The sequence below is a fragment of the Zootoca vivipara genome, chromosome 3 (genome assembly GCF_963506605.1).
Source record: "Zootoca vivipara chromosome 3, rZooViv1.1, whole genome shotgun sequence".
In the NCBI taxonomy this organism is placed as follows: Eukaryota; Metazoa; Chordata; class Lepidosauria; order Squamata; family Lacertidae; genus Zootoca; species Zootoca vivipara.
This window is the reverse complement of record NC_083278.1, coordinates 48,422,708-48,445,127: the sequence shown is the minus strand read 5'-3', so window position 1 is coordinate 48,445,127 and position 22,420 is coordinate 48,422,708. Positions and strand designations below refer to the sequence as shown.

The 22,420-nt window shown below is 43.9% G+C and overlaps 1 protein-coding gene across 1 annotated transcript; it reads right to left on the bottom strand.

Annotated features, from left to right (window-relative positions):
• Window positions 1-292: 292 nt before the first annotated feature.
• Window positions 293-22,035, bottom strand: NR2E1 (nuclear receptor subfamily 2 group E member 1). The gene is made up of 10 exons (XM_060272279.1): window positions 21,982-22,035; window positions 16,748-16,939; window positions 13,442-13,529; window positions 11,201-11,436; window positions 8,804-8,950; window positions 3,909-4,005; window positions 3,360-3,509; window positions 2,442-2,444; window positions 2,237-2,342; window positions 293-1,010 (listed from the first exon to the last, which is right to left on the bottom strand). The coding sequence occupies exons 1-10, from the start codon at window positions 22,033-22,035 to the stop codon at window positions 848-850; spliced, it is 1,236 nt and encodes a 411-aa protein (XP_060128262.1). The 3' UTR covers window positions 293-847.
• Between the last annotated feature and the right edge of the window lie 385 nt (window positions 22,036-22,420).

Sequence of the window (22,420 nt, the reverse complement as noted above, 5' to 3'; positions counted from 1 at the left end):
TTCAGCACTATGCCAGTGGGACAGCTATCAGTTTGCTGTATCAATCCTCTCCTTTTTCTTTTATTTGGTTTTGCTGTTTAGTCTTCGCTTAACATGCATTTTTTTAAAAAGAAAAGAAAAAACTTTTTATTTAAAGCTCTTATGTCTGAGATGGTAATCTGAACTGAAATGTTGGCCAGACTTAGACGTAAAGTCCACCCCTTCGTGTGTTTTTTAAACAAGGAGGCATAGCCTATTGAATTCAAAAGGTATTTGCCGGTGTATTTCTTAAAAATCCATGATGAAGGCCACTTTTATTATTACGTTACAGATGAAGCAAATGTTTCTATAACCTGGTATTCATTGTTGCCTCTCATATAAAAAGCATTCACTTGAACAAGCTACTTAAAAAAAACCAAACCATTTTTGAAGGCCACCTCATGACACATGACGACAGAACAATGTTTGGTTACCCCATTTTTCAAAGTATGAAGAAACAACAACCCTAAAGGACCTTCTTCTTTATCTTGTCACATCTGCCAACTAAATGGCAGACTAGCACAGCCTTTGTTAACTATGAATGACAACTGAATTGGCTCCACCAGGAGAAGCAGCAGCCAAGTTCATTCTACAGCAGGTTTTTCCATGGAGCACAGTATTTTCCCACCCACACCAAGGACTTAATGTTGCTCTGTTCAAGGCCGCAAAACCATATCTATTGGGTATATTTTGTCACTAGGTTAAAACATTTCCAGGCTCCAGCTTCTTGTAGAGTTTGTTAGCTGAGGCTTGCTCTCCATTGATCGAGAAGTTCTTCACAAATGGTGACCCAGATCATTCTCATTTGCTCCCCCCTCCCCAGGTCAGTCTAGATGTCACTGGATTTGTACATATCTGAAAGCAGTCTTGTGATTGGCACATTCCCAATGGTTTTTTTGAAAAATACTTCTTCTATTGTGGAGGGACTAATCGAACGTAAAGCTGGCAAAAGCAACAAGAGTTTCCCGAAGCGACAGGGCTGTGTGGGGTACCTGGAAGGCAAGCATGAGAGTTAATGCTATGGATATAAATAACACACATAATATTTTTATGCTGTTCATTGCCTTCCTGAAAGCCAACAATCAAAATGACAACAAAATACTATACTTTAAGAAATCTGAATGTGGTAAAGTGCAAAGGTGGACAGAATTCAGGCTTGTAGAATCTACTTTTTTTTTTACCAGAACCTCAGTTAAAGTAATTTTCACAATAGTAACTCATGGGATAGATGCACATTAGAATTACAGTTATGGGCACCTCTGAACACACAATCAGCCCAGAAATTTGCAGTACCAGAACCGCTCTCCAGTCTTGTCTGCCCACAGTGCCATTCCGGTATTCTGTCCCCCTTCTTTGTTTCAGCAGCCTAATGAGAGGAGGGCTTTTTGCTGTTGATATCACCAGACAATTGAGAATTGGAAACCCTTACCAACCTACTACAAATCCCAGAGATCTTCCAGTAGATTCCAATTTATTTGCTGCCCACTATTGGTATAGTGGATGGAATGAAGGCTGGACTGGCTGAGATCTCTGCACAGCCATAAGGTCCTCCCATTTGAAATCAGTGGGATTGGTTACTTGCAGAACTGTAGCTTGATCCTACACTTTGATGATGTAACATGCTCCCCTCGCCACAAAAAAATCAGTTAAAATTATAAAAATACAAATTTTCACCCATGAAAGCATTCCAAAATTCAACAAGATTGAAATTCCAGGCTAAAGCCATCTCTCATTTACACAACAGATTAAAAGCCACTTCACAGAAGCAACGTGTCTGAAAAATGCTAATACAGTTCGTACCTTGCAAGTTGAACGGAATCTATTCTGGAAGTCCGTCCGACTTCTAAAACGTTCGGAAACCAAAGCTCGGCTTCAGATTGGCTGCAGGAAGCTCCTGCAGCCAATCGGAAGCCGCGGAAGCCCCATTGGACATTCGGCTTCCAAAAATAGTTTGCAAACTGGAACAGTCACTTCTGGGTTTGTGGCGTTCGGGAGCCAAAATGTTCAGGGCCCAAGGTACGACTGTAATCTGATTGTGAAGAGAGAGAAGCTTTCTGTGCTGTTGTTGTTTTAAATTCATTTTGTTTCTCATCAGGTATTAAACATTTATTTCTCTTCCCCCTTTCATCTGAATCATTTGCCTGGGATGAATAAACTTACTGCAGGTACAGCAAATTAGGAGCTTGAAAAAAAATGTATTCAAATCTAGTGTCCTCACCTAGTATGAATGTAGCTGTTCAGGGTGAGCTGAGCTTCATCTTGAAGAGCTGCAATGGCGGCAGCATTTCTAAAACTTCTGAGTTCAGAACCGCTATGCGTAGGTACTGAAAAGCAGATTGACCACTCTTCACTCATTAATCAGAACAGTCAATATTAACTCGATGCCAACTAATGTTACACTTCACCACTTAACTCCATAGCACCACCTACAAGCATGAAGGCACATCTTGGTGATTCCATTTCACAGCTTATGGCATTCTACAATTTCAGTTTGTCAACATGTGTCCCACCCAGAAAAGCTCCCACAGATTTTAATAAGTGTAAAGCGGTGACACATTTTCAACTAGCAACAATAAACAGATGAGAGCAACACTGTTACTTGTTTTCATTTCAACCTCCAATGGCCAACCCAATAAGAACCTTGTGGACTTCCTTTGACAAGATACTCAGGCTTGGGCCTTGGTCAGGCATCCCCAAACTTCGGCCCTCCAGATGTTTTGGACTACAATCCCAATCATCCCTGACCACTGGTCCTGTTAGCTAAGGATCATGGGAGTTGTAGGCCAAAACCTCTGGAGGGCCACAGTTTGGGGATGCCTGGCCTTGGTGAACATTAAAGGGCTGAGAATATACCGGAATCCATCTTTGAATGCTTATGATCACCAAATATGGTGTGTGGAAGGCAGCATTTAGATGGCCAGTCTTGGTCAATCATAAAGTTCACAATAGGATGAAAAGGGAGACATGACTCTTAAGTATGATGGACCCAAGCTATTGAGGGGTTTATAGGTCTGCCCCCAGTAGTCTCTGCAATACAAAATTTCTCAGACTCATCAAGATACCAATATGCTTAATTCTTCAGCAACTGAGGACACAATTGCTTTCCTGAAAAAGCCCCCTGTATTCCATGGAATTTTAAAAGAGCCCATCTCAAGGAACAAGGATTGGTACTCATTTTATATTGGAATTTTCTGCGTGTCCCAGTTGAGAAGTGGCTCTGCACTTCAGCCCACATCATTAATCTCTGATGTTCGTTGTAATCTGCTATTGGAGGTAGGACACTGGGCCACTGCACAGCCTACTGATAGATGCCAAAAAGGCTATTTTTATATTCCCCTTACCAGCTTTAAAAGTGACGATGCATTTGAGACAGGCAAATTCTGTAGCATCTAACCGAAGCTGTCTAAATCTAGCCACAACCTCTTGTAAAGCCTGTATTTCTGAGATAATCTTATTCAGCTTCTGAGAATCTGTGTTGTCTCCATTCATTCCTGGAACACAAACATGGGAAATAAATACACTAATAGGTCATCTGAATGTATTTTATGGATTGATTTCTGGAAAAAAAATTAAAAATCACATGTATCAATAGCTATTCCATTGTTACATTGAGATCCGCTTCAACACAAAACTAACTATAATGTAGGAAAGTTAGTATGAAATCTTCTGTTGGATGATAACAAACACAGTAATTTGCATTTAAATGACAATGCAAGCAGTCGTGAATGCAACAAAACAACATTATTTGCATTTAAATATAGATTTATAAATGACAGGTATACTCTATTGTTCGGAAGGGATTTGTTATTCTTTACATGTTGTCCTTTTTTTCAGTAATGTATTTTTATGGTAATTTCTATAACAAAGTCATTAAATTGTGCAATTCTTACCAGACACAGCCAGTAGAGTGTTAGCATCAACTGGAATGGCCCATTGTGCTATTCCTAGAACAAACAGTTCCCTCCAAGCGTCTTCCAAAAGCATCAGCTGTCATACAATAGAGGTACGATATAACATGGTGTATAATTTATAGATTGATAAACAATTTCACTATGTAAATTTCTGTTGTTTTAGAAATGGCTTTAAAATGCCTGCGCTGTTTTCTCCCATCCCCACTCCTGCCGGGAACATTTTAGTTCTCGCTTTCTCATCTTGATTAAGAGCATCCATGGATATTATAAAACACCACATATTTGATGCTCGGGTGCTGCTTGAAAGGTATGGCTTCAGCTGTAAGCTCCTGCATAAAACCAACAATACATGAAGCTCTTCTTGTGAAAGTTGCACAAAAGCGCTACTCTATATAAAATGAACATTGCCCATCCAGGCTATTTTCCTTCTCCCACCACTGAAAATATTGGGGGGGGGGGGGAGAACCTATTTTCTAGGTTGAATTTGACTTCCACAACTAAGCATCCTCTTTGTTTTTGCAACCTTCTTGTCATCATTTGTCTCAAAGAAGTTGTGATGTAATATAATAAATTGATCTGGTTAGGGAAGCAAATGACTACCATACAAGTTTTATTATAATTTGTATAGAGCTTGCAGATAGTCCTTTCTCCTTGGGTTTGTTTAGGTAGCCGCATGTGGTTCCAGGGTACTTTTCCTCTCTCCAGGACAGACCTGGCCCATTGGACTAAATCAGTTGCGTGGATTGCACAGGTAGTGCTGGTGTTACGCAAAGTCTTTTGTCAGGATAGATGCACACAAAGCTTGTCAAATATTGGACAAAAGGGACCAGAAGACATTGTAACTAACTGGGCCTCCTGCATCCCTTGGTGCTGTTCTCCCTGCTGTATAATAGGGTTGTCTGGAATTTCCTGGACATAGCTGGTATTCAGTCCCCCTTAAGCACCATCCGGTCGGGAAATCGCTGAAATGTCCAGGAAAATCCAGACGTATGGCAGCCCATACTTTTGTGTAAGGTTACCAGATGTCCCTGTTTCCCGGAGACAATCCCCGGATTTACAAATAAGTCCCCTGACCAAATCCATCTATTTAGTAGGAAGTTGAAAAGCGTCCCTGAATTCACTGAAAATAATCTGGTAATTTTACTGTGTCCAAATTTTCACTTTTTGAAATATGGCAACCCTACTATGGTTTCACTGTCAACCACTTCTATGGATAATGATGGCATTCAGCCACCAGGTGGTGGTAATGTTGGCTAACTTGCTACAAAGCTGCTCAGCTGTGTATGAAGCCCCATCCCATTCTCCACTGGTCAGGAGAAGGCTAAAACTCGCAGGTTTCCCAGCCTTGGGGAGCCAAGATTATCCAGAGATGACCTTCCTATATGACTTTGAGATTCCTGATAGCCCTTTGGGAGTCAAAATTTGACAACCTTCCCATATTGACAAAATCGGTCTCCAGTGTTTTGAAGACCAGCCACTCTGCTGGCCCAAAATATTTTGCTGTCTGGGGCAAAGGACAAGACAGACACTGCATTCCTGTTCCACATACAGAATCCAATTGGACAGGCAGCAGAATCTTACTTTGGCGCTGAAGATGCCACAACATCTTCCCCCATAGCTGAATGCAGCATCTATGATAATAGGAGGTGCACAGTGGGCAGATAAAGTCTTTGCTGTTCCCAAGTTGAGGTGCAAATGACTAAGTTATAAACAACAGAATAATTTAAGTATAAAGAACACATTCTTTGTTTTCTGTCTCCTTCATTACTGACTGTGATTATTGGAACTATGACTTGCATTTGATGTAAGTGGGAGGGCAGCAGAAGAAAAATGTCTAGACAAAAACCCACAGTTCAGAATTTTGGGTAAGCCAAAACTTTGCAACTGACAGTCTGGTCTATAAAGCCCAGAGAGGATAATGGTGCAGTTAGTGAAATCCTTGGGCTTTAAAAGAGGGATTAATTTCATGTAACAATTCATGCAACTTGCCTTTAATTTTGAATGTTAGATATGCAGCCAGTTCATTTAAAATGACAGGATAATCTGATTCCTGACATGGATAATAGGCCTATTTTACAGAGATCTGTTCAGTGATCACGTTAATCTGCACTAAGCCATTCCTTGTATATTGATGGGACTCTCATTTCTGAGAAAGTTTCTTTCCCCCTTTACTTTTCCTAGGTCTCAGTTTCTCAACTGGTATGTTCTTTGGAGAAAGTTCTGCGGTAAAGCAAACGAAGCCTTCCCTTAATTAGAAGTCACCCTTGCTGGTGGCAGGGCATTTGCACTGGAAGGAAGAATGTGGAGGATGGGGTGTTGCAACTAATTTAATTACAGTAGGAGAATACGTAGTCTTTCCCATAAGGCAGGAAGAAGCAGAGAGATGATTGCTTGCTTTAAGGTAAGCAACATTTTAATTCAACGGGAGTAGGCATGGTTAGGATTGCTAATGCTCTTATTGCTCACACCCAATTTAAGCTGACATAGTAGTAGTAGTAGTAGTAGTAGTAATTATTTGTTTATTTATTTATTTATTTATACCCCGCCCATCTGGCTGGGTTTCCCCAGCCACTCTGGGTGGCTTCCAACAAAATATTAAAATACAGTAATCCATCAAACATTAAAAGCTTCCCTAAACAGGGCTGCCTTCAGATGTCTTCTAAAAGTCTAGTAGATGCTGTTCTCTTTGACATCTGATGGGAGGGCGTTCCACAGGGCAGGTGCCACTACTGAGAAGGCCCTCTGCCTGGTTCCCTGTAGCTTTGCTTCCCGCAGTGAGGGAACCGCCAGAAGGCCCTCGGCGCTGGACCTCAGTGTCCAGGTAGAACGATGGGGGTGGAGACGCTCCTTCAGGTATACTGGACCGAGGCCGTTTAGGGCTTTAAAGGTCAGCACCAATACTTTGAATTGTGCTTGTTTAAAACAAGTCAGGTTTTGGGGGGTGGGGGAGGGGGAATGTGGCTATCAAAAATAAATAAATTAGCTAAGTACTGCAGACCCCCTGTTTTTCAAAAGCCAAGCTATGGACCCCCTACTTTTGAAATCTCTGGTAGTTTTTGTTATGTGAATGGTGCCACAGACCCCCCCCCCGGTTGGGTTACATGGTCCCCCTTGGGTCCTCGGACCACCAATTGGGAACCACTGGCTATGAGAAACATAGCCCACTCCTATACCAATGTGAATCAATGTAGCTGAAGCCCTGATGCAAGTAAAGTTTTGCCTAAGTTCTGTTGACATCAGTGGGAGAAGGGAGGCACATGACTAACTAGAGTCCCACTGATTTCAGTAGCACACGAGTGTAACACCGCCACAGTTCAGATGCTTAGGGGCTCCAACACATATAGTCTGCCTTGAGCGCACAGGGCACCACTGAACTCTTGCTCCAACAGATCACATGGAGAAGCCAGTTGTATTAAATGTTAGCTTCACATGGAGGCAGATATGTTGCTAACATGGTTTCTGCATTTCCAGATGCCTTTAGTATCCAAATCTCAGCAGTCTTGCATACCCCCACCTGGAGGAATCATCCCAAAATAAATAAATGAATAAATAAATAAATAAATGACACCTTCATGCAATCCCCATTGAGTTGACAGTCTGCTGAAGGCCCCACACCTTCCTGCAAGGGATCACGTGGGAGTTTCTGCCAACCAAGCTGGTTTTGGGGTGGCAATGGACTGTGCTAACACCAATAAACTGCAAGCATTACCCAAACAATCAGTTTGATTAACTCTTACGGCTTTCCTGAGGATTTTAAAAAGCAACACGTCTGCCTGAACACCCCTGAACTAAGACATGAAGCAAGACCAGGGTTGTCATATTTCAGTGAAAATCTGGACAGAAAAGTTGTTGAGCTTTTTTTTTTTTTTAGTTTTGGCAAAACAACAAATAAAATAAAATAAAATGCCGTTTTTGAGCTGCCCACATGGGCTGCTGTACATCCAGATATTCCTGGACATTTTACTGATTTTTGCCCAGATACTGCTGCTGATTCTGTATATGTCTGGGAAGTTCCAGGTGTCTGGCAACCCTAAGTGAAGCTTTCTCTTTGATGCCCCCCCTATTGTGGATCTCTTTCACCTTCAATGGAGGCTTGCCCCCCCCAAAAAAACCTGTAGAGAATAGGCAAGTGACATTGCCAGGGACTGTGTTTGGTAACCTTTCATGATAATGATTGCCTTTGTTTTCAATTATGCTATGACTTTGACTATTACACCCCCTATTGTTCTGAATGTTTTACCCACCTAACCCTTTACAAATAAATCCAGTCTAGCAATCCTACTAAAAGCCAGGAATATTAACCACAAACTCCAACCAAACAACTCACTGCAGCACATGGTGTGCTACAAAGAAAGAGGAGGTGCTCTGCAGAAGGGGTTTTGCTCTGCAATCAGCCGCAGGTGACTCAAGCAATTCATGAAGGTGAAGGCTGTCCAGTGGCTACTAACCACAATGGTTTTGCTCAGCTTCCACTGTCAGAGGCATTATGCTTCTGAATACTGGTTGCTGGAGACAGCAGCAGCAGTGGATGGTGCTATTATGCTTAGGTTCTGCTTGCCGGTGTCTCACAGGCATCCAGTTGGCCACTGTGAGAACAGGGTGGTAGACTAGATGGGCCACTGGCCTGATCCAGCAGGCTCATCTTATATAATTAAGTGAGCCAAGACTCATACTATGAGAGAAGGCAACTGGAAAGGAACCTTTTAAATTATACTGGATATATACTGGATGAAGTATATATGTTTTAATCCATCACTTGGCTAACAACAGCACTGATAATCACATGGTCTAAATCAATACAGAGCAATCAGCTTAAGAGAAATGTTGTCACACCCACACCCACACACCCAATTCTATATACTGGTAAATCTTACCTGATCTTGTAATGATAGAGTAGAAAAAGCAGGGACACTTTTAGCCCATTTGATGCTCATGAAGAGAAGCCTTGCCGCAGACTCACAAACAGATTCAGTAGCCACTTCGTAGAGATACATGGGAGTGCCACTGACTTCGTGTGGGTACTAAAATTAAAAGGTTGCATAAAAAAATATTTTAGGAGGTAATCGGCATGAGCTTATGTTTGTCAAAGAGCTGCTTATTTAATTAAGTACTTGATTATTGAATCTGGGTCTTACAAAGGAGAATATCAGCAAAACAAAAGAAAGAAGAAAAATGGTTGTGGAGGATTTTAGAAACCACTGGCTTAACCAACTATCTTACGATACGCCCCCACCCCAGAAAAAGCTGATTTACATAGCTACTCAATTTTGGTAAAGTGAATGGTAAATATTTTGTTTGGTTTGGACAAGTATCAAGGCAATACACAATTAAAAGTCAAACTGAAGAATTGAATATGTGCTTAAGAGGCACCACATCCTGCCTTTCACGCTTCATGCATAGTCAGTAAGTGGATCCTGTATTTAGGAAGGTTGATGCTCAGACTAAATCTACACGTGCAACAGAATGAAGTTTTAGTAGAATATACTTTACCATTCCAGACTATAGGTGAAGGGTGTTTTAAAATGCTTCCTGACATAACATTCTCCCTGTAAGTAAAAAACTAGCACAGTCAGAGGAAGGGCCATGCTGGATTTTTTTGTCCCTGATGTGCTCATTTTCCTCTTGCAAGGGGATTTTTTTTTCTTATGTGGTGAAGCATTCAAAAATGCACCCCTTCTCTTATTCTGCTGCATATGTAGCCCAGACCTCAGAGGTGAATTTGGGCAAAAATGGGCAGTTCCTGTAAGTTATTACAGGAAAAAAACATTACGATGTTTGAGGGAAATGTCCGTAACCATCACTAAGAATATGCCGTAACCATCAGGCATAAGTATTATGTGAGTACTGTACTTCCAATTTGGATTCCACTGTCAATACTGTAACAGTTTAAAACTGGTCAGAATAAAACTGGGACATCCTGACATATTTGTAAAACTCTGTTTCTCAAAGCAAGGTAATTTAGGTTTGCCAGATGTCTTTTACTGCAAGGTAAAATGTTTTTGTTCACCACGTCCTTTGCTATCTGATGAATTTTAAGTATTCCACTGACAGTTTGACTGAACTTGATTCAACATCTTGAAATGTTTTGTGATATGTAGCACCTTGAAATGCTCACATGGCAGGCAGCAAATAATTTTTTAAAATCCCAGCCAGTAGTGTTGGGAGCTGATTCAAATTGGGACCACAGCAAGAGGCAAAAGATTTAAGTCCCCCTAGCCCCTGCCCTTGGTCCCATTACAGATTGTCCCCCCTTTTATGTCCCCCTCCCCCCCAAAAAAATCCCAATCTGCATCTCATCTATCTTGGTTCTCAGTCCTGACTCAGTTAGTGAGGGATGTTGATTTAACTTGGCAAGTATTAAGAGACTTTCCCCCTCTCCTCCTCCAGGTGCCCCAGGAAATTGGTTCCCACGGGGTCAGAAGAACCCCCAGAATAGCACACAGGGGGGTAGTGGTGGGATTCTATCTTGCAAGCTGATATGCTTGCACAGTTGGAATGTTTGTAATAGTGGTACCTTGAATTCCACGCCCCATGCTTGGGCTGGAGCCCCTAGCAACAAGTTTGCAGCAGTGCCATCATGTGAAACTATTCCTCCATACATTAATGGGTGGAAATTGAGCATGGCAATCGTATGGTTTAACAATTTTAATGATGGGTTCATATTGCTTTTAAAGGTTTTTACATTGCTGTACACCACCCTGATCTTTTGTGAGAGGGTGGCATATAAATACTTTTATCAAACACAGTCAATGAATAAGTAGTAAGAATGAAGACCACCCATCTGTGCTCTACCCTAAAGGCATTCTGATGACTTTGGAACTATCTGGCAGTTTGGAACACCTACCAGGATAACTGCTAGCATTGAAAAGGAACCAATATGCAGTATGGTTCATATGGCTTGACCAATTTACTCCCACATGGCACACCAGTCATGTCAATCATTTAACTTTGCAATATGCATCATATTTTAAGACATACAGTGAATATTTTACTATTGATTTAGGCTGCCATCCTGGAGAGGCTTCCGAGGAAGTAAACACCACTGAGACTTCCTTCATTTTTACTCCAATGCATTGTGCAGAAGTCTTGCTTTCACAAATATAGCATCATTAATTTATCAGGAAGTAATTGCTGCACAAGCCAAATGAAGAGGAATCAAGATTGAGGAGGCCTCATTCCATACCAATATCACAAAAGGTCTGGTTTCTTTTTCTAAAGTCTCTCAGGATAATGATGTATTTCCCCTGAATCAAGAAGAAGGAGGAGCTGACCTTTGGAGTTGGTTGAGCCAGACCCACCAAGGTCTGCCTTTCAGATGTTGTAGAAACTGCAGCCAGTTCTAGATTGTGAGGTTCCAGCTGAGTAACAGCAGTGAAGAAAGCTGGGGCAGGTAGAGCTGCAGAGGGGAAATGTGGCGTGGCTCCATTATCCTCCTTGTGTCCTCTGAAATACAGAGCGACTTGTTTCCTTATTGTGGAAGTTCTTGGTCCCCTTTCATGTTGAACAGCTGAGAATAAAAACCTGCATTAGCATGCTACTTGGAATTGGGGGGGGGAAAAATCTTTTTGAAGCCCACTGAAACTTCTAATGGGATTAACTTGCTATGCGATACATCTCTAATCATATATAAAGAGGCTAAACTCTGGTGGTTGTTTGCTATACAGTATTCAAGCACCACTTCACTATTTGTTGACTTGCTGTGATGTCATGACATGCTCATATATGTTCTAATTCTTGAGAGTGAAGAGCAATTGAGTACATGGTATAACTTCTGTGAGGAAAGTGAAACATTAATTTGGCTAGGAAGGAAACTCATACAGCAATTCTATATTGGGGAAAGAAGTAATGTGTTAGACAAGGGATCTTTTGAGAATTAAAGATGTGGAATGAGGGGGCAGCAGGAATAAAGAGTTTGTTTTAGGGTGGGAGCTGAATTTCATCTAGTAATGTGATCAAATATTCAGCGTCAAATCCCCAGTGATATGGAACTATTTTAAATTATGACTAAGGGAGGATTCAAATATTCAGTGATCACATGAAACATAAAAAGCATAAAGAGACAAACATTTGCTGCTTACAAGACTGAATAACTGACAAATCAAGCAGCCTCACTAGTCTTCAAAGGGAAATTAACATAATTCCAATATAGACAACCACATCAGGAATATCACCAAAGAAAATGAATAGCTTTCCTGTTTGGGTAGTCATTATTCAAATATATATTGATTATTGTAACTTTGATATGAGCAGAACTAGAATCTCTATTTTTTGTAGCTCTAATTCAAATTAATTGCCTGACACAGGGAAAAGTAAAGCATCCTAGTCCCATTTTAGAGAGTGGAGAAAAGAAGTGTTTGATTACCAGGACAACTTCATGGAAATGAAGATATGTACTTTCATCTACCAGCAGTGGGGAACATTTAGCTGTCCACAGTTTGCTGAACGGCAACTTGCATCAGCCCCAGGAAGCATGGCCAATGGCCAGGGATGATGGGAGCTGTAATCCAGCAACATCTAGAAGGCCAAAGGTAACCCAAATCTGATCAACACTAATGCAGCAATAATGTAATAACAGTTAGATGATGCTCCTCTAGATGCACAGGTGCATATTGTCCCTGCCAATCTACACCCACTCACTTTCATCAGGGATGGGATACCCAGGACCTTCCAAGTATCTTTGGGCTTCAGCTCCCATTAGAATGGCCAGCTGTCAGGGCTGATAGGATTTCTAGTCCAATAACATCTGGAGATCCAAAGGCTCCCTATCACTGATTAAGATGTTGGCTCTCCTATGTGCAGCGGCATCTGTAACCAATATGCACATGGGAAAAGCAGATCTTTGGACTGCAGGTAGGAGCATCGAATGCAAACCTGCACTTGCACATGCATACCCTGTGAGTGGCAATCGCTTGCTTGATGGGGCAGCTGGATTTGCTTTATCATCCATGATAAGTTGAAATCGTGTCCTGCTGGAAGGATGACTGTTGAGAATTCTGGGACCCTGTCAGTGTAGCTATTTAACAGCTTTTGTTTGAGGTTCTTGGGTCCATTTCCTGATATATTGTCCTACTGACATATCTGGGAGCTCTTCATTTTTTATTTGTATGCAATCTTTCCATGCATGTCTGCTTGGAAACAAGTCTCACTGAGTTCAGTGATTCTCACTCCCAGGCAAGATTGCATAGGATTGCTGCCTTTAAAATGTAATTTAGGATAGCAATCATTTTCCTGATCAGTAGTTGTATTTCAAAAGGGTCTGATTATGGAAAGTTACTTGCAAGCCAAAAATATAGGCAGATTAAGAGGTTTAACTTTGTAAAGTGAAAATATAGTTACTTAGGAGGGGTCATAGAAAGAGAATTTTGGGAGACTGTCAATATTGATAGGAACCCTAAGGACATATCCATTCTCTGGACAATAGTTTTCACAAGCGCTTGATATGTTTGCTGTCCATTTCTCTCTGTTTTTTTTTTTTTTGTGGGGGTGGTGGTGGTGGAAGGATGCACAAGTACCATCTTTATTCATGTTGACTTCCAAGCATTTCTTCAGCCGACATGCCCTGCATTGATTCCTATGCGTCTTGTCCACTGGGCAGCCCCCCTAAAAAACAGAGACATATTTCTGAAAAGGTGGGTCTCAATAAAGAAATTCTGAAACAGGAAGGTGTCTGGGGATCCTACTAAGATGTGTAGACCCTTTCTCCCTTCTGCCACTCTCACTTCTTTTAGAACCTGTGCTGGATTATTGCCAGAAAAAGAAGTATGATGCCCTCCCAGGGATCTATGAAAATTCCGTGGGGAAGAGTAAACATTAAAGGGGCGTTCTACAAATCTCTATATAGACATCAGCACGCGGGACAGCTCCCTGGCACTTGGAGCCTTCGACTGATCACGATCCTCCAGCTTCGCACCCCACCTGCCGCCCTAGAAAGTATCTTCTTCCCCTCGCGTATTCCTCGGTTTCTTGCCCCTTGCTTTGCCCGCAGTCATAAATACCTAAGCGCCTAAGGTAAAGAGCAGGACTTCTGTGTCAAACAACGTGGCTGCCAGAAAAACAAAATAAAAATCCCGGACATCTTTCTTTCGAAAAATTTCCCTAGAGATTTGGTTTTAGTTGAGCCCTAGGCATCCAGACCTCAACTGAACCTGACTACTAAATAGACTTTATAGACTGAGGGTGCAGTCCTATAGGATTGCGTGGAGACTATGATTAGGATTCGGTGTGCAGAATACATCACCTGCTGAGCTGTGGGTAGGTGTTTGAAATCTGAGGGTTCAGGCTCGAGGGAGCTGGTATGAATTTGGGGCAGGATCCAACCAAAGCTAAGTGCCGCTAAGTCTCCTTTAAGTAGGATGTAGGATAGATGGAAACCGCAATAATTATACCTACATAGGAGAAAGGCCAAGGGTACTCAGTGGGACTTACTCCTCAGTAGATATGCGCTTTACCCCCCCCCCCCCCACTGAAATCGAAGGCGCTTCATTTTCGCTAAATTGTGCCCTCGGATATCTCAGTCCCCCATTCCCTTTCAAAATCGAGCAACGGACCAGAAAGGTGAAGCTGCCCGTTGTATTATTTCACTGTAAGATCAGATGTATTAGTCTGGGAACATTAATCCAAGCAATCAAAGCTGAATCCACTTTCGTGCATCCCTCAGCTTATTTGAGCAAGGCAGTTGGAGACGATAATCTTCTCGTTAACGATCACCAAAAGAAACTGTTTTCCTTTATTAAATGCCCTCCGAAGCATCACTGCACTCTGTTTCAGGGATGGGGAACCTGTGGCCATCCAGATGTTCCTGGACCAAAATGCCCACCATCCCCGAGTAATGGCTATACTGGCTGAGGCTGGACAACATCTGGAGCGCCCCAGCTGAGCTTCTCCACGCCTGCTATACTGGAATCCCTTCATTACTTGGCTCAAAACAAGGCTTACTCCTATTGCAGCCCAAGAGAACAGCCATAGGAACAGAAGCAGTTGCATTATACTTTGCCAGACCACAGGTTCGTCTAGCTTTGTCCAGAGTTGCCTGGCAGCTGCTCTCCAGTTTCAGGCAGGACCTTCCCTACCTGAAGACACCAGGGATTGCGCCTGGGATTTTCTATGGGCGAAGAAGATGCTCTGCCGCTGAGCTACACTCCCTCCAATCCTCTGGCCAAGCAAGGTCCAGTGGATTTTGGCCGGAATTCATCTATACGTGCAACCGCTGCGCCACAATTCGAAGCGAGCTGCACCCATTTAAACCTCCATTTGCCACACCTCGGTTAAAGGCAGGGGGGAGCTGCCTGCCAGGGTGTGAGCGAGAGTAAATTCCCAGCATTGCCTTAGCTTTGCACCGAGAGGGTGGTAGCATAGCTGCCAAGTTTTCCCTTTTCTCGCGAGGAAGCCTATTCAGCATAATGGAATTTCCCTTTAAAAAAGGGATAACTTGGCAGCTATGGTGGTAGCTTTGCACCTTTCTACTCGGAAGCAAATCTGACTCTGTTTTGAGGGCTTCTCCCCGCACCCCGTGGCCAAAGCATGCTGAGGAAAAGAGTTGTTTTGTAAAAGATCTGTACCCGGATCCCATGCATGTCTACTCAGAAACAAGTCCCCTTTGGTTTCCAGCAGGACTCCTTTCCTGGTACACATGCTGCTGTAGTCGGTCATTACAACAGCAGTAATCGGTTACTTTGGAATCAATCCCTGGTTCTGCTCCATTTTTTCAGGGAATAATGGGCGTGTGAGTATGGCTGTTAGAGGCTGAAATGATCACTGGCCTGTGAGTGTAGGCAATGAAGAAATGCTCAGTATTTAAAGTAGCTTGTTTTACAATGAGTTTTGGATTGTTCTCGAGCCCCCGAGCTCCCTTCTAATCCCTCTATTCATTTTGTAAGAATCCTTCTCCTTTGTTCGAGGGCTGTTTAACTTTTGTGGAGGGGGGGGAGGCGAGGGTGGAGAGAGAAAAAGAGATCAAAATATGGATGTTTTTGAGATTTTCTTTTTAAAACACCCCCTCCCCCCCAAAAAACCCCACCAAAGTTGCAACTATGCCATTTAAATGCTCAAAAAATCCTGTTTGGTTTCTTGCAAAGGGAGTTTTAATTAAATTTTGTTCCAACTGAGTTTGGCAGCCCCACCCTAAACTTGGTGGTTGGAAATCCCATGGTTTACCAGGAATCTTCCAAGCACACTCAGGAACAAGGGACTCAGCAGCGATGGAAAACACCCAACGCAACGTTCAGGGAGAGCAAAGTCTATCTCTCTAGCCTGGTCTGCAGTTGCAGCAGAACTAGATGGTGGAAACGGGGTCCTAAAGTTGGTCGGATATCCTGCAGGCTGGATGCCCTGCTTTGAAAAGCCCCTCTGAAAAAAGGCAAAATTTCCTGCAAGTAGAAAACGGGGAGAAATGTTCCAGTCCAGCCTGCTATACTAGATTTCTATTTGCAGGGGGTTCTTTTCTTTTTCTATTGGGGAGCATTCCGACCTGTGTCTGGACTCTGAAGTGGCCTATTATTTGGACGCCGCCTATTCCCCTGACAGGAGATCCAGGCGGCTTACAGAAAAGCTCCTTCTTTCCGCAGCCGACCTCCCGACCCCCTTCCGCTTAAGTCTCCTCTACGTGATGTTCCTCTTCCAGTCACCCGAGACTCCTCGGCCTCCGTATCCGGCTTCACTCCGCCCCCTCGACCTTCCGCCCCACTGGATGGGGTGGGGTGGGGTGGTGGAGATCGCGAGCTCCTCCCCTGGTTGCGCCCGCCCAGAAAAGCGAGGAATGGCTTTGGCCCCGAAAGGAGGGCAAGTGGGCGGAAGGAGGAGGCTGGGGGTGAATACGGTACCTGGTTCCCAGATTTGCAGACGTAAGTGCGGTTCCTTCGGATGCTTCGCTTGAAAAACCCGGAGCAGCCGTCGCAGGCATAGACGCCGTAGTGCTTGCCGGAGCTGCGGTCCCCACACACTTTGCACGGGATGTCTAAAATCCGGCCTGAGGGCGAAGGCGAGAGAAAGAGAGAGAAAAGAAGGTCAGCCCTCTGGCATGGTTAAGTCCGTGATGGGCATCAAAGCCGGGATAACGGGGGCCTCTCCAGCAACCAGTGATGCGGCTCGACCTCAGACCGAAGTCCAGGCAAGTCCTCCTGCTGATGACAAGGATGATGAGAAGGAGGGCATGTATACCCCACCTAACATCCAAAGAGCTCAAGGCGACTTACGTGGCTCTCCCCCTCCCCGTTTCATCCTCACAACCACCCTGCGAGGTAGGGTTAGGCTCAGGGACAGTGACTGGCTGAAGTCACCTAGATTAGCTTTACAGCTGAGCGAAGATTTCATAGAATTGTTGAGTTGGAAGGGACCATGAGAGTCATCTAATCTAATGCAACTGTCTGCAATGCAGGAATCTTTTGCCCAATATGGGGCTCGAACCCATCATCCTGAGATTACGTGTCTCATGCTCTACCAGCTGTCTCCCTGGACCTTGGCTGACATTCTAACCCAGGCTTCCTCAACCTCGGCCCTCCAGATGTTTTGGCCTACAACTCCCATGATCCCTAGCTAACAGGACCAGTAATCAGGGATGATGGGAATTGTAGTCTCAAAACATCTGGAGGGGGGCCGAGGTTGAGGAAGCCTGCTCTAACCACTTCACCACACTGGCTCTCTCTACTCAGGGATTGGCAGATGAATGGAGAGGGGGCACATCAAACAGGACTGGCATCAGTATTCCTTCTTCTTTTTAAAACTTACAGTCAGGGAGTTGCAGGATGCATGATCATGGTTACTGATTCCAGTTTCATTTTAAAATATACAGTACTGCCCTTTTCTGCAAGAAAACGGTACTTGTTCCCAAGTGAATGAGTTAGCATCAGGGCAGCAGGAACATTTTATTCCATTTTATTCCAAAGGTCATGGTGGTGATGTGATTTAAAGCAGTGTTTCTCAACCTTTTTTGGGCCACGGCACACTTGTTCCGTGAAAAAAATCACGAGGCACACCACCATTAAAAAAGTTAAAAAAATTAACTCTGTGCCGCCCTATATTATAATTATGACTGTAAGAAACACTTGCCAAATATTGCTTTCCGGTGGGTCAGTGGTGTATATTGGCGGCCGCCAGGCACGTGACAATGCAAATCGCCCTTCTCGTCGCCGCACGTCGCGGCACACCAGCCAGCGTCTCGCGGCACACTAGTGTGCCACGGAACAGTGGTTGAGAAACGCTGATTTAAAGTGAGTTTAAATGCACATGCTGTTTTTTTTTCTTTTTTTAAATCGTAATGGACTGGATAAGAGGCAATAAACTGGATCCAGATAAGACTGAGGCCCTGGTAGTGAATGGGTCCTGAGACTTGAAGGATGGGAGGTGGCCTGCTCTTGATGAGGTTACACTCCCTCTGAAGGAGCAGGCAGTAGCTTGGGGTTACTTCGGGTTCCATCATTGTCACTTGAGTGGCTTCAGGGTCACAGAGTGCCTTCCATCAGCTTTGGCTGGTGGCCCAGCAAACTTCTGATTTCTGTTGACTACGCTCTGGCAACTTCTAGGTTAGATTACTGCAATGCATATACATCAGTGACTACAGTATCACATGAGCACTGATCCAGAGCATATTTTCTACAGCGTTTATATTCACTTACATGTAAGATTGACTTGTTAAGAAACTTCTCATATCAATTCTTACAAGTCTGGCTGATGAAGAATTGCTAAATATTGGCTGATGAAGCATTGAACGAAATAGATTGGTTATCCAGAAACTCTGTTCCGGCGATATTTGGTGACAGACTATGTATATATTGAACTTTTGAATTATTCTACCGCGACTGGTGAAGAAGATTTAGAGACTTTGGTTGCAATAGCTGATCATTTATATTAGTTTATAAATAGTGCTTAGTGCCATTGCTATTGGCCATCGTGCTGTGTTATTTTATTCAGCATGCATATACATGGAGCTGCCTCCGAAGACAGTTTAGAAACTGCAGCTGGTGCAGAATTCAGCAGCCAGGTTGCTCACTGTGGCAAGATAGCCTGAGTGCATAATAATAATAATAATAATAATAATAATAATAATAATATTTATACCCCACCCATCTGGCTGGGTTTCCCCAGCCACTCTGGGCAGCTTCCAACAAAATATTAAAAATACATTAAAACATCAGTCATTAAAAATTTCCCTAAACAGGGCTGCCTTCAGATGTCTTCTAAAAGTCAGATAGTTGTTAATTTCCTTGCACCAATCCTGGCTTGACTGCATTGGCTACCTGTTAGTTTCTGATCCCAATTCAAAGCACTGGTTCTGACATATAAAGCTTAGGAGCCCCAAATCTCAAGGACCACCTCTCCCCACCTGCTCTTCTTTGTAGGTCTGGAGGGTGGCAACACAAGAGCAGGACTTTTCAGTGATGGCTCCCTATGTAGGGATATCTCTTCCCAGGGAAGCTTGCCTGGCACCATCATTGCATAGCTTTTAGGCACGGGGTGGGGGCAGACATTTAGGTTTTTGGCTTTTCATTATCATGGCTTCCATGATTGAGTGGGATGTTTCAATCCACCTGTTTAAAAATAGAATTGCCTTTTAGATTTTTTTTTGTTTTCTTTTAACCTGACTTTAATGTATTTGTTTGTTTTATATTGTAAGTAACTTAGAGTTACTTTGGTAAAAAAGAAAGTGACCAGTAAATAAAATAAAATAAAATAAATAAAGCAGTCCTACATATTAGGATTGTAGAAACAATTGTAAAACATGGAATTACCAGGAGGTGATGGTAGTGGTGAGAAAATCGGTGTTAACGGTGGGCTTCACAACTAAAGTAATACACATGCTCCTCTTTTTTTAAAAAAACATTAAGTTCAGGGTATAAAATTAACTTGTTGCACCACTGTCTGCACCCAGCTTTTCGGGGACTTCTCTCTGGCTACATTTGCTTTGATCAGGAGGCCAGCATCTGCAAGTCCTCTCGTGCCATGTTACAAGAGTAGCAGCAGAAATTCTGGCTGCAGGGTGCGGGAATTAGACGGTGGTAAACTCAGGCAGGACTTTGGGGTAGTAGTCCAGAGTCTCATCCAGCAGGAGGAGGACCCTCAAACGCAGCAGGGTTGGGATATCACATTGTGGAGGAAGTGAAGTACCGGTAAGAAGCCATTGCCTATCTAAAGACAACCATCCCCTACAAGGCAGTTAAGTCCTCACTTCCCCTCTGGAAACAGAAACTTGTACTTCCTTAGTGTTGCTACCCTAAGCTCTCCTGCACCCCCAGCCTCTGCACGTTCTCTAGGAATGAAGCAATAGTGATTTCAGCAGGACTTCCGGGCGAATGTGTACAGGATCCCCAAGTGACTAGGAAAGCGGTCCATTGGCTTACTCTTTGTTCAAACAAGCATGGATTTAATTTATGTCTTACATTCATCTCCTGCCTTAACTTCCAGGAGCTCAGTGTGCATAGTTTCTTTCCCCACTCCATTTTTTTAACAACAACCCTGCGAGGTGGGTTAGTCTGAAACATTAGTGATTAGCAGAAGGTCGCTCATGAACCTTCATGGCTGAGTGGGGATTTTAACTGGTGCCTCGCCAGCCCTTAATCCAACACGCCGCTGCTACACGCAACAACTTTATAGTTCAGTCTATCCATGTTTAATCAGAAGCAAGACTGAAGCCCGGGGGGTTTTCTTCCAAGTAAACTTGCTTGGGAGTGCAGCCTTCTTCTTCTAGCTCTGTTTGGAAGTAATGATATGTAATCCTGAGCTGGCGGGAACCTGAAAGAGCATCGAGTGTCCAATCCGCTCTTACTGAAACCTGGTAAAGAAGGAGAATCTACCACCTTCTCGGAGGCAGCCACTGTGGAACAGCTCTTAAAATCAACCAGGTTTTATTTCGATTAAGGGTACATTCCTAAAGACACCTGTCAGGTGTTAAGTCCTACGGGAAGTCGGGAACGAATGGGGCTTGCTTACGAGAAAGCAGGCAGAGGCTTGTCCGATGACTAGGGCAAAGCCCAGTCATACTCTGTGGGAAACTGCTAAGTAAACACATTTAGGATTGCGCTGCGCCATCCTCTGGTGCGCAGCCGGTGCTTTACAGGCCCAGACGAGAATTTCGCGTTAGGTGGGTTATGCCTTAATGTTCTGTGTCGAAGAAAAACCGCTCACCTAATAATACACCCCAGTTGTCTTCTCACCCCACACTCTTGAACTTTCTCAGCCAGAAAGTCCTATTGATGCCAACGGTCCTTACTCTCAAGTAAGCGCGTCCTCACCTGACTAAAAGGAACAGGCTCAAAGCTGATACCTGCAAACACCAGCATTTACTGGGCGATCATCTCAGCCCACCATAGTTTCATCCGGGGCGATTCCGAAGACCCCAAGCCCTCCTTGCAAATGCCTTTGGGATCGTGTTTAGCTGTCAGCCTGCGATTGTGGGCAAGCAGCATCTCCGGAAGCTACGTTACAGCCGCTGGAACTTGCTGGCAAAATTCAAGGCGCTTAGGAGAGCAGCACTTCAAAGGTCAACGGGTAGTTCTCGAGGAAAAGTTTTGAATGCCCCAGCGCCAGCAGTTTCATCTCTGAAGCTGCAGCTCCTTGCACCCCCGCCACAACTGGAGGCACCACGGAGACTGCAATCCTACGGTACGTAATGCGGGCTAATACACTCTGCAAACAGCGAAGGCATTCGAAGGATTGCGTTGCGCCTAAGAGGGTTGCTCTGGACTGGAGCATGGGCGTAGCCTGGACTTATTTTAGAGGGGGCAGGCTTTATGTTGGGCAGGGGGCAGAACCGAATTACCTGCGACGCAATTGGTCAGTTAGTTAAGTATTTTTTATTTATTTACTTGATTTGGTGGGGGGCAGCTGTCCCCTCTTCACTCCTATGGCTACGCTCATGCTCTGGAGCAAATGTATTTGTTAGAATAAAATAATAATGGTATTGTAAAAAGTGAGGAGGACTGGATCGGATTCGTGCCGGGTCCCATACATTTGCAACCCAGAGGAAAGACCTCCTCTGTCCAAGGTGTACAGCAGAGGTGTGTGGCCTTAGAACTGCAGAGGGCTTGCTTCCAAGTTAGGCTGCAGTCCAATCCCCACTTACCTGGCAGTAAGTCCCATTGAACTCAGCGGGGCTCCCTTGTGAGTGGGCAGGCATATGTTTGCAGGGAGGGCAGCCTTAAGCTGTAAACTCTTAAGATGGGGCGCAATGAAGTGGAAGGGACTTGGAAGATTTAGGTGCAAGACACCATCCTTTTGCAGCTGAGCAGGCTGAGATCAAGAGGAATATTCGCAAAAGAAGACGGAGCTTCCAGCCTTTACCTCTCCCCCCCCTCTCTCTGTATGTGCGTGTGTGTGTGTGTGATGGCTGGTTGCCCGAATGGCGTCGGGGGTGGGGGCACGGAATTCCGAGCAGATTCTTCCGCTTTCTGGAGAAGCGAGGCCGGCGAGAGCGCTGCTCTGAGACCTGGCTTCTGGGCTTGGGGCGGGGCCCTGAAACAATGCCTCCCCGGCAGACAATAGGGACATTAGATAACGCGTTA